General features: G+C 48.4%; 1 protein-coding gene across 1 annotated transcript in view; it reads left to right on the top strand.

Annotated features, from left to right (window-relative positions):
• Positions 1-10,788, top strand: part of RNPEPL1 (arginyl aminopeptidase like 1) — a 46,679-nt gene extending 35,891 nt beyond the window's left edge. Inside the window, exons 10-11 of the mRNA XM_081329440.1 lie at positions 1,869-2,011; positions 8,835-10,788. Of these exons, the coding sequence (XP_081185566.1) occupies positions 1,869-2,011; positions 8,835-9,104 (413 nt within the window). The 3' untranslated portion in view covers positions 9,105-10,788. The remainder of the gene's footprint in view (positions 1-1,868; positions 2,012-8,834) is intronic.
• The last annotated feature ends 1,597 nt before the right edge of the window (positions 10,789-12,385 follow it).

Here is a 12,385-nt window from a genome sequence, read left to right as displayed (position 1 = left end):
CGGCGGGGGATGGCATGACGGAAAACTAGCCTCAGGAGGTAATGGTCTGACCATGACAGAGGGGTGATGGACGGAGAACCCCCTCCCAGATCATCCAACCACTGTCCAGACAGAAACACCAGGTCAAGAGTGTGACCCCCCTCATGAGTCGGGCCCTCAATAACCTGGGTCAGGCCCATGGCTGTCATGGAAGCCATGAACTCCCGAGCTAACTCCGACGACCCTCCCAGTGATGGCAGGTTGAAGTCACCCAGGACTACGAGCCTGGGGAACTCCACCGCCAACCCTGAGAGGGTGTCGAGCAGCTCGGGCAGGGCTGTTGCCACACAGCTGGGCGCCAGGTATGTAAGCAACAAGCCCAACTGAACCCGAGGACCACACCTCAAGAGGAGGGTCTCACTCCCGGCCATCTGGACAATGGTGGCCTCCCGGGGACACAATGTCTCCCGAATAACCACTGCCACCCCACCACCCCTGCCCTGAGCCCGTGGCTGGTGCAGCACCCGGAAACCCGGCGGGCATAACTCGGTGAGAGGCACCCCTCCCTCCGAGCCCAGCCAGGTTTCCGTGATGCACGCTAGATCCGCACATTCCTCCTCAATCCGATCACGGATGAGGGGAGCTTTATTAACTACGGATCTAGCGTTAAAATAGACCAGCCTGAGCTCAGGGGCCTGATCACCCTCATCCCCGGGTAAGAGGGTGCTAACCGGAGGGTCGGAGCGCGCCACCGCTCGAAGATAGCGGGGGCGCGATCCCAGATGTTGATATGACCCTCCTCGCAAACACCTGCTGCCATACCCTATCGCCGTGGGGATTCGATACCCCACCCCCACATTCCCAGCGCCAGCAGCCACCTCCCCCAACCCCGTCCCACCAGGACCTCTAACAGGACCAGACTGAGTGCCGGTTACAAGTTCCCTCCCCATCCCCCCCTCCCTCCCCCTCCCTAACCTCCTAAAATAACCGGCTAAAAATCTGATCAGGGGCCTCTTAGCGCGTCTTAACTCGAGGCCCCTATCCAAGCCCAACCACCTCTCGGAGTCCCAGAGCTTGGGCCCGTCATTAAGGGGAGTATGAAAACAGGCGACAGGTCGCGCCCATGAGGCAGGAACCGCCCTAAGGGCATACAAGTCCGCTTCGGAATAACGATGGATCATATAGCACTCAATCCATATTGTTTTAGAATAACGGAATAACAGACTTGGAAGGGACCTTGGAGGTCTTCTAGTCCAACCCCCTGCTCAAGCAGGAGACCCTATACCAGGGGGTAGGCAACCTTGGCTCTTTTATGACTTGTGGACTTCAACTCCCAGAATTCCTGAGCCAGCCACGCTGAGGGGAAAGGGGGAGGTTTCCAAGCTGAGCCATGCTGGCTCAGGAATTCTGGGAAGTCCATAAGTCATAAAAGAGCCAAGGTTGCCTACCTCTGCCCTATACCATTTCAGACAGGTGGCTAGCCAGTCTGGTTTTTTAAAAAAAAACTCCAGTGATGGAGCACCCACCACTTCTGGAGGCAAGTCGTTCCACTAACTAATTGTTCCCACTGTCAGGAAATTACTCCTTAGTTCTAGGTTGCTTCTCTCCTTGATTAGTTTCCATCCGTTTTTTTCTTTTTCCTGCCTTCAGGCGCTTCGGAGAATAGCTTGACCCCCCCCTCTTCTTTGGGGGAGCCCCTGAGATCTTGGAGCACTGCTATCCTGTCACCCCTCGTCCTTCTCTTCATTAAACTGGACATACCCAATTCCATTCGAAGGAAGGACTTTCCCGAAATTAGTAACATAAACACGCGTGCACCCTGCAGGATGGTTGAATTGGCCTCTAAATTGAATCAAAAGCGAATTAAGATACAATGTTCTCCTTCACAGAGGTGATGACAAAGTTGTCTGAATGCTACTCAACCCAGCTGGAAAACATGAATGCGGAGATTCGTATCCGCTGGCTGCAGATCATTGTCCGCAATGATTACTATCCTGACCTTCATAAAGTCCGTCGCTTCTTGGAAAATCAGGTACCAGTTGCTGGGCTGAAAAGCTTTGTGCTCCTCAGGGTGTGAGATTTTGGGCAGGAAACCAGTTGATATACAAAGACCTGGGAAGCTCTGATGCTTGGACCTGGGAATAGACGTTTGTCGGGGAATTCTGTAACCGGCGTCCAAGTGGAGGCAGAGGCACTGACAGGAACCAGTTTTATATAAATGTCTATGGAGATACTCAGTCACCCTGGTCATAGCTACTGCTATGAAGGCTTACTGCTAAGCTTGTAAGCCGCCCTGAGTCTTCGGAGAAGGGCGGGATATAAATGGAATTAAAAAAATAAAATAAAAAAATAGCTATCCGAAAGGTGCTTTTTCACAAGGCAACTGGACTTGCTTGTTTTTCTTTGAAGACTTTTCGCTTCTCATCCCAGAAGCTTCTTCAGCTTTGACTGGATGGCGGGGAATGGAAGGATTTATACTCCTTGCAGACAGCTGGTCATTTGCCTTCTTTTAGAGGGTCGTTGAGGCCACTTGGAGGCTTATCTGTGTCCTCGGGGTCACCTGAGTGGTGCAAATGTGTGTGGGGGGCCTTCTTGGAACTGCTGAAAGGACTCTGTTGTAGATTGGAGATAGATGATGTCGTATCCCTCCCCACTGCTGAGAGAGGGCTGTTCAATTTTGACATAGGTCTCCAGGTGGCTTCAACGACCCTCTGAAAGGATGCAAATGATCAGCCGTCTGCAAGGAATATAAAGAAGCAGGAAGCTTCTTCAGCTGTGACTGGGTGGTGGGGAATGGGAGGATTTATACTCCTTGCAGACAGCTGGTCGTTTGCCTTCTTTAAGAGGGTCGTTGAGGCCACCTGGAGGCTTATTTGTGTCCTCGGGGTCACCTGAGTGGTGCAAACGGGTGTGGAGCCTTCTTGGAACCGCTGAAAGGACTGTGTGTTGTAGACTGAACAACACATCTATCTCCAGTCTACAACACAGTCCTTTTTGCAGTTTTGGGAGTCTTTCTTTGCTATTGACCAAGTTGGGACAGCTGACAATAACCTTTCTGGCCACCGTTGTTAAGCGAATCACTACAGTTGTTAAGTGGGTTAACACGGGTAGTTAAGTGAATCTGGCTTAAAGAAAGTCGCAAAAAGGGATCACATGATCCTGGGACACTGCAGCCGTCATTAATGCGAGTCAGTGGCCAAGCATTTGAATTTTGATATCATAGGAACATGGAGATGCTCCAACAGTCAGTCATAAGTGCTGTTTCGGTGCCATTATAACTTGGAATAGTTACTAAATGAACTGTTGTAAATCAAGGTCTAACTTGTATGCTTCTCAGCTTTTCCTTGGGGAGTTGTCCACTAGGTGGCAGCAAAGAGGTTTCAGGGGCCTAGCAGACATTATTGGACCACAGCCCAGCTAGGAAAGCCAGCTTCACCTCCCTATGGATGATAAGGAAATTTGGTTGGGAGTTTTAGGGGGGGGGGATCAGCCTTTGACGACTTAATCCAAGGGTCTTTCTTCAAACTTGGCCCTTTTAAGACTTGTGGAGTTCAACTCCCAGAATTCCCCAGCCAGCCTCCAAACCCAGCAACTTTTAAGACTTGTGGACTTCAAACTCCCAGAATTCCCCAGCCAGCCTCCAAACCCAGCAACCTTTAAGACTTGTGGACTTCAACTCCCAGAATTCCTCAGTCAGCCTCCAAACCCGGCAACTTTAAAGACTGAGTCCTTCGGGAGAAGGGCGGTATTTATGTTGTTGTTAGTTGCGAAGTCGTGTCCGACCCATCGCGACCCTATGGACAACGTTCCTCCAGGCCTTCCTGTCCTCTACCATCTTCTGGAGTCCATTTAAGCTCATGCCTACTGCTTCAGTGACTCCATCCAGCCACCTCATTCTCTGTCGTCCCCTTCTTCTATTGCCCTCAATCTTTCCCAGCATTAGGCTCTTCTCCAGTGAGTCCTTCCTTCTCATTAGGTGGCCAAAGTATTTGAGTTTTAGCTTCAGGATCTGGCCTTCTAAAGAGCAGTTAGGGTTGATCTCCTCTAGGACTGACCGGTTTGATCGCCTTGCAGTCCAAGGGACTCGCAGGAGTCTTCTCCAGCACCAGAGTTCAAAGGCTTCAATTCTTTGGCGCTCAGCCTTTCTTATGGTCCAGCTTTCACTGCCATACATTGCAACTGGGAAGACCATAGCCTTGACTATACGCACTTTTGTTGACAGGGTGATGTCTCTGCTTTTTAGTGTGCTGTCTAGATTTGCCATGGCTTTCCTCCCCAGGAGCAAGCGTCTTTTAATTTCTTGGCTACAGTCCCCATCTGCAGTGATCTTGGAGCCCAGGAAAATAAAATCTGTCACTACCTCCATTTCTTCCCCATCTATTTGCCAGGAATTGAGAGGGCCAGATGCCATGATCTTGGTTTTCTTAATGTTTAGTTTCAACCCAAGTTTTGCACTCTCCTTCTTCACTCGCAACAAGAGGCTCTTTAGTTCCTCTTCACTTTCTGCCATTAGAGTGGTATCATCTGCATATCTTAGGTTGTTGATGTTTCTTCCGGCAATCTTAATTCCAACTTTTGATTCATCTAGCCCTGCCTTTCTCATGATGTGCTCTGCATATAAGTTAAATAGGCAGGGCGACAGTATACAGCCTTGCCGGACTCCTTTCCCAATTTTGAACCAATCAGTGGTTCCGTGTCCAGTTCTCACTGTTGCTTCTTGGCCTGCATATAGGTTTCTCAAGAGACAAATAAGATGGTCTGGTATGCCCATCTCTTTAAGGACTTGCCACAGTTTGTTATGATCCACACAATCAAAGGCTTTAGCATAGTCAATGAAGCAGAAGTAGATGTTTTTCTGGAACTCTCTAGCTTTCTCCATGATCTAGCGTATGTTAGCAATTTGATCTCTAGTTCCTCTGCCTCTTCGAAATCCTGCCTGTACTTCTGGTAGTTCTCGATCCACATACTGCTGGAGTCTAGCTTGTAGAATTTTAAGCATAACTTTACTAGCATGTGAAATGAGTGCTATGGTGCGATAGTTTGAACATTCTTTGGCACTGCCTTTCTTTGGAATTGGAATGTAAACTGATCTTTTCCAATCCTGTGGCCACTGTTGAGTTTTCCAAATTTGCTGGCAAATTGAGTGTAGCACTTTTACTGCATCGTCTTTTAAGATTTTGAATAGCTCAGCTGGAATACTGTCACCTCCACTAGCTTTGTTGTTGCTCAGCTTTTCTAAGGCCCACTTCACTTCACATTCTAGGATGTCTGGCTCGAGGTCAGTGACCATCTCATTGCGATTGTCAGGGACGTTAAGCTCATTCTTGTATAGTTCTTCTGTGTAATTTTGCCATCTCTTCTTAATCTCTTCTGCCTCTGTTAGGTCCCTGCCATTTTGGTCCTTTATCATGCCCATTTTTGCATGAAACGTTCCTTTCATCTCTCCAATTTTCTTGAAAAGATCTCTGATCCTCCCTATTCTATTGTTTTCTTCTATTTCTTTGCACTGTTCATTTAAGAAGGCATTCTTATCTCTTCTAGCTATTCTCTGGAATTCTGCATTTAATTGGGCATATCTTTCTTTTTCTCCCTTGCCTTTCGCTTCCCTCCTTTCCTCAGCTATTTGCAAAGCTTCCTCAGACAGCCATTTTGCTTTCTTGCATTTCTTTTTCTTTGGGATGGTTTTGGTTGCTACCTGTTGTACAATGTTGCGAACCTCTGTCCATAGTTCTTCAGGCACTCTGTCTATCAGATCTAATTCCTTAAATCTATTTGTCACCTCTACTGTATATTGAGCAGGGATATGATTTAATTCATACCTGACTGGCCTAGCGCTTTTCCCTACTTTCTTTAATTTAAGCCTAAACTTTGCAACAAGAAGCTCATGGTCTGAGCCACAGTCAGCTCCTGGTCTTGTTTTTACTGACTGTATAGAGCTTCTCCATCTTTGGCTGCAGAGCATATAGTCAATCTGATTTCTGTGTTGTCCGTCTGGTGATGTCCATGTGTAAAGCCGTCTCTTGGGTTGTTGGAAAAGAGTGTTTGCTATGACCATCGTATTCTCATGACAAAATTCTATCAGCCTGTGCCCTGCTTCATTTTGTACTCCAAGGCCAAACCTGCCTGTTATTCCAGTTATCTTTTGGCTTCCTACTTTAGCATTCCAATCCCCCATGACGATAAGGACATCATTTTTGGGTGTTAGTTCTATAAGGTGCTGTAGGGCTTCATAGAACCGGTCAATTTCATCCTCTTCAGCACCGGTGGTTGGGGCATAGACTTGGACTACTGTGATATTGAATGGTTTGCCTTGGATTCGAACTGAGATCATTCTGTCATTTTGAGGATTGTATCCCAGTATTGCTTTTCCTACTTTTTTATTGATTATGAAGGCTACTCCATTTCTTCTGAGGGATTCTTGCCCGCAGTAGTATACCTGATGGTCATCTGAATTAAATTCACCCATTCCTGTCCATTTTAGTTCGCTGATACCTGAGATGTCGATGTTTAGTCTTGTCATCTCTTGTTTGACCACGTCCAGCTTTCCTTGATTCATGGATCTTACATTCCAGGTTCCTATGGAGAAAAAATCTTTACAGCATTGGACTTTCCTTTCACCACCAGACACATCCACAGCTGAGCGTCCTTTCGGCTTTGGCCCAGTCGCTTCATTCTTTCTGGCGCTACTAGTACTAGCCCTCTGCTCTTCCCCAGTAGCATATTGGACGCCTTCCGACCTGAGGGGCTCATCTTTCAGCGTCATATCATTTTGCCTTTTGGTACTGTCCATAGGGTTTTCATGGCAAAGATACTGGAGTGGTTTGCCATTTCCTTCTCCAGTGGATCACGTTTTGTCAGAACTCTCTGCTATGACCTTTCCGTCTTGGGTGGCCCTGCACGGCATAGCTCATAGCTTCATTGAATTACGCAAGCCCCTTCGCCACGACAAGGCAGTAATCCATGAAGGGGCGGTATTTATATATATATATAAATATAATAAATGATAAATGATAATGACTTGTGGACATGATGGCTGAGGAATTCTGGGAGTTGAAGTCCACAAGTCTTAGAAGCGGCCAGGTTTGGGGACCTCTGCTCTGCCACATTGCTATGTTCTTCTCTGCTACTCACCAAAGAGGTCATCTTCGGCCAACGCGTACAGGATCCGGGAGGCGCCAATGAGGTTGCTCATGGCGGCTGAGAGTCGAAAGGTAGACCCTGATGATGACCAAGGGGGCCCAGATGTTGACGTCCTTCAAAAAGCTGTAGTCCCGCTGGAGAAGAAACCTAGAGAAAGAAGAACATTGGTAGAAGAACATTGCGTGATGAAGTCACGTAGGCAACACCTGACTATCATAATGTCCCTTAGTCTTGAAGTGATTACAGCTGGGGGTCTTGAAACGTGGCCCTTTTATGACTTGTGGACTTCAACTCCCAGAATTCCTCAGCCATCATGTCCACAAGCCTTTAAAGTTGCCGGGTTTGGAGGCTGACTGAGGAATTCTGGGAGTTGAAGTCCACAAGTCTTAAAAGTTGCTGGGTTTGGAGGCTGGCTGGGGAATTCTGGGAGTTTGAATTCTACAAGTCTTAAAAGTTGCTGGGTTTGGAGGCTGGCTGGGGAATTCTGGGAGTTGAACTCCACAAGTCTTAAAAGGGCCAAGTTTGAAGAAAGACCCTTGGATTAAGTCGTCAAAGGCTGATCCCCCCCCCCCCTAAAACTCCCAACCAAAGTTCCTTATCATCCATAGGGAGGTGAAGCTGGCTTTCCTAGCTGGGCTGTGGTCCAATAATGTCTGCTAGGCCCCTGAAACCACTTTGCTGCCACCTAGTGGACAACTCCCCAAGGAAAAGCTGAGAAGCATACAAGTTAGACCTTGATTTACAACAGTTCATTTAGTGACTATTCCAAGTTACAATGGCACCGAAACGGCACTTATGACTGACTGTTGGAGCATCTCCATGCTCCTATGATATCAACATTCAGATGCTTGGCCACTGACTCGCATTAATGACGGCTGCAGTGTCCCAGGATCATGTGATCCCTTTTTGCGACTTTCTTTAAGCCAGATTCACTTAACTACCCGTGTTAACCCACTTAACAACTGTAGTGATTCGCTTAACAACGGTGGCCAGAAAGGTTATTGTCAGCCATCCCAACTTGGTCAATAGCAAAGAAAGACTCCCAAAACTGCAAAAAGGACTGTGTTGTAGACTGGAGATAGATGTGTTGTTCAGTCTACAACACACAGTCCTTTCAGCGGTTCCAAGAAGGCTCCACACCCGTTTGCACCACTCAAGTGACCCCGAGGACACAAATAAGCCTCCAGTTGGCCTCAATGACCCTCTTAAAGAAGGCAAACGACCAGCTGTCTGCAAGGAGTATAAATCCTCCCATTCCCCACCACCCAGTCACAGCTGAAGAAGCTTCTGGGATGAGAAGCGAAACGTCTTCAAAGAAAAACAAGCAAGTCCAGTTGCCTTGTGAAAAAGCACCTTTCGGATAGCTATGACCAGGGTGACTGAGTATCTCCATAGACATTTATATAAAACTGGTTCCTGTCAGTGCCTCTGCCTCCACTATCATAATGTCCCTTAGTCTTGAAGTGATTACAGCTGGGGGTCTTGAAACGTGGCCCTTTTATGACTTGTGGACTTCAACTCCCAGAATTCCTCAGCCAGGCACGCGTGCCTGGCTGAGGAATTCTGGGAGTTGTAGTCCACAAGTCATAAAAGGGCTACGTTTCAAGACCCCTGACTTAATCTGTCACTGGTGGCAGATTTCTGATACTATGATGATATCAAATCCAATCCAAGTCTCTTGGGATGACCCCGGGCTCCTTCTGCTTGTATTACAGATGTCCCGCATGTACACAATCCCACTCTACGAGGACCTCTGCACTGGCACCCTCAAGTCCTTCGCCCTGGAGGTTTTTTTCCAGACCCAGAGCCAGCTCCACCCGAACCTGAGGAAAACCATCCATCAGATCCTGACCCAGGGCTTGAACCCGCCGCTTCTTGCCACGGACACGGCCGCCATGGTGTTGGACCCTCCACCCACCGAGCTTGAGGACCGGGGAGCCACACACAGTGCCGTTTCTCTCAGGGACGTCAACGTGTCTGCTTAGCTCTCCAGCTCATGCGGGATCTCGGAAACTGGAAGGGCCAGCCAGAATGGCGAGCTAGGACTGCCCTCTGGCCCTTGGTGCCACTGCTGTGGGGGGGGCGGTGGGGGGGGCTGGATTATTACTATTTTTTTAAAAAAATCCTCCCCACATGTACATCTACGTGCCTTCAGGTGCCTGACCTCCCCCCCCACTTAGGCACAGCGAGATTATCAGGTATATATCTTTTTTCTAACTCCAAGCAGCGACCGGGAGCAAGCGACCGTTTGGCCTCGTTGCATCATGAATGTGAACATCAAATTGATATTATTATTATTTTGTCGTCTCTGCCAACACAGCGCATTTCCAGCACTCAATGAGTTTTTTCCCCCCTTTGTTGCTCTCCCAAGCCTTGAAGGAGGCAGAACTTTCCCAGGCTGTCCACGCATGAAGGAAAGAAAAAAAAAGATCAGGATCATGGTAAAATGTCGAAGGGCGGGATTGGTCCCGTTGTGCGCTGCTGCGCTGGTGAGCCAGAATCCTCAAGAGTGGAACGTTTTCTTCCAAGCTGCGTCCAGATTTCAGGGAACTGGTGTAAATGGGTTACGGGTCAGGTATTAAAAAGAGGTTTGGGTGGGGTTGGCAGGTTGAGGGGTGAGTTTTTATAGAGATGGGGAGGGGGAGAAGCCAACCCTTGAGGGGCGGGGGCGGGTATGGTAGGAACATGGGTGTTAACACTGCTTTGCTTTCCTTGGAGACCAGCAAGCGCAGTGGTTACGGTGTAGTAGGCCCACTCTGCCCAACAGGGATGGGAAAAGGCCTGGCAAGATTGCGCCACTTGGTGTCTGTGGCCAATCACCAAATGCAGCACTGCGACGTCCTTTTCTTTCCACCAAGGTAAAATAGGAGTGGTTAATTTTTGCAAAAACAACAACACAAAAGCCTCTCCTGAGACTGCTGTAAACCTAACTGACTTGTCTTCACATCCCTGCACGTCCTTCACATCTTTGGATGGTGCCACTGGTGGTTTCCAGCCCCTTTGTCCGTTTTCCCCGCGCACATCGAGCTCACATGACCCTTTTCGCATGTTTTTTTTTTTACTAAAGCAACTCTGGCATCTCTTTCTGGGTGTACCTCCCCTTGTTCAAGAGTAATATTTATTCTCCGTCCCAGAAAAGATGTTCAGAAAACCCCCTTGATCCCACTCTTTGTGTCCAGCTCTGGCAGAGACGATGCCTGTCCCACTGCCTCCTGTTTGGGGAAAACTGGTTCCAGAACCACCAAGGTGCTTAAAATTCTCTGCCTCCACCTCCTTTGCTCCGTTTCCCCCCTGAAATATTACTTTTCCCCCCGGGGCGACTTTGGGCTTCAGACGAAAGGAGGAGAGAAGCAATAATGAAGTCAAGGCTCCCAAGTTGCTGGTGTTGGGTTGTGATCATTGGGCATAGCGGCTCTGGGGTTCCTCCGTTACTTGGCAACGGGCAGAAACACCTTCCACTTTTAAGGTGTTTGATTGGCAGCACTTTTGACACCACCTCCAGTCTGGCTGAGACCGCAACCACTACACACTCTTTGTTATCCTGCATTCCCCCCCCCCCATTTCCAGGAGAATGTATGCAACCAGGGTGGAAATTCCTTGGGAGATGTACCTGGATGCCTTACAATAACATCACTTATAAATGTTGAATTAAACTAAAGTTTGTGACTTGGGGAGGTTTCCTGGTTTTCTTCCCCCCCTCCCCCCCAGCCATTGACGGTATCACCAGGTACGACCACAATTGAGCCCAAACTTTCTTGCTGCTAAGCAAGGCAGAGGTTAAGCGACTTTTGCCCCGTTTTTTTACGACCTTTCTTGCCACCGTTGTTAAGTGAGTCGCTGCGGTCGTGTAGTTAGTAACCCGGTTGTTAAGTGGATCTGGCTCCCCCCCCCCTTGACTTTGCTTGTCAGAAGGTCGCAAAAGGGGAATCGCACGGCGGTCATAAGTTGCTGACGCTGAGCTGCTGCAACCGAGCGCATAGAAAGGGTGGGGCTTTGTGTGGCAGCCATCTTGGCTTTTGTGACCTCCCACGGGCAGACCTGAGACCATATTTGAAAAACGCCTCATTGCGTGACATCTGCTTTTTTTTTTTTTTTACAACCACTGTTTCAAAGCAAGTTTTTTACAAGATTTTTGTTTCACGTGACAATGCAATTCGTGGTGGCCATCAGTTGGGGTGCAAATTGGGTGTATCCCCCACCCTTGTGGCCCGGAAATTTGGATCACCTTCATGTGAAGGACCCCAACCACCGTTTGAGGTGAAGCTCTGCCTTCCTTCCTGTCACACTTTCGTTGTGAGCTACACAGGGACAATAAAGATATTCTGTTCTGTTCTATTGGCGCCAGTGTTGAGTGACACCAAGTGAGACGATAAATCGCTGAGGTGGAAAGGCAGTGCCTGTCCATGACACATTCCCTGTAAACGTGATTTTTGTGACAGTCTTAGGACCGTGGTGGCGAACCTATGGCATGCATGCCACAGGTGGCACGCAGAGCCCTCTCTGTGGCCACGCGCGCCCTCACCCCAGTCCTAGGCCTTCAGCTGAGTTTTATAAAGCCTTTTCGCTTTAAGCCTCCACCGCCATGTGCAAAAAAAAAAAGTTCAAGCAATCAATTTCAACTTCTCACAGGGAAAAAAAAGAGCTCGCAAAGTTGGAATTGATTGATTGAACTTTTTAGTCCCACCCAGTCTGCTGTTACCACCGCAGCCACACCCACCCGGCACACGGCAATACATAAGTGGATTTTGGGTTGCAGTTTGGGCACTCGGTCTCTAAAAGGTTTGCCATCCCTGCCTTAGGAGCTTGAAGCTCTGGAAAGTGGGATGCGCATGTAATGCGTGCACCTGAAAAGGTAAGGGGGAGCAGAAGGAAGCGCATCTATCCAGACTATGTGCCTGGTTGCATGCCTGCGTCTTCCCAAATACTACGGGGAGTCCTCAATTTACGAGCACAACTGAGGCCAAAATTTATCCTTGCTAAGTGAAAAATGCGTGAATTGATTTTTGCCCCGTCTTACGACTTTCCTTGCCGCATCTGTGAAGCTGGATCACTGCAGTTGTTAAATTAGCAACACCGTTGTTAAGTGAATCTGGGCTTTGACTTTGCTCATCAGGAGGTCGCCAAAGGGGAATCACGCGACCCCGGGACTCTGCAACCATCGTAAATACAAACCGGTTGTCAAGCATCCAAATGTAAATCGTGTGCGGCAGAGGTCGTAAGTGCGGGAAAACGGTCAAGTCACTTTTTCAAGTGCTGTAACTTTGGT

This window comes from Vipera berus (genome assembly GCF_964194415.1).
Source record: "Vipera berus genome assembly, chromosome: 5".
Taxonomy (NCBI): Eukaryota; Metazoa; Chordata; class Lepidosauria; order Squamata; family Viperidae; genus Vipera; species Vipera berus.
The sequence above is the reverse complement of the archived record's forward strand: the minus strand, read 5'-3'. Positions and strand labels throughout refer to the sequence as shown.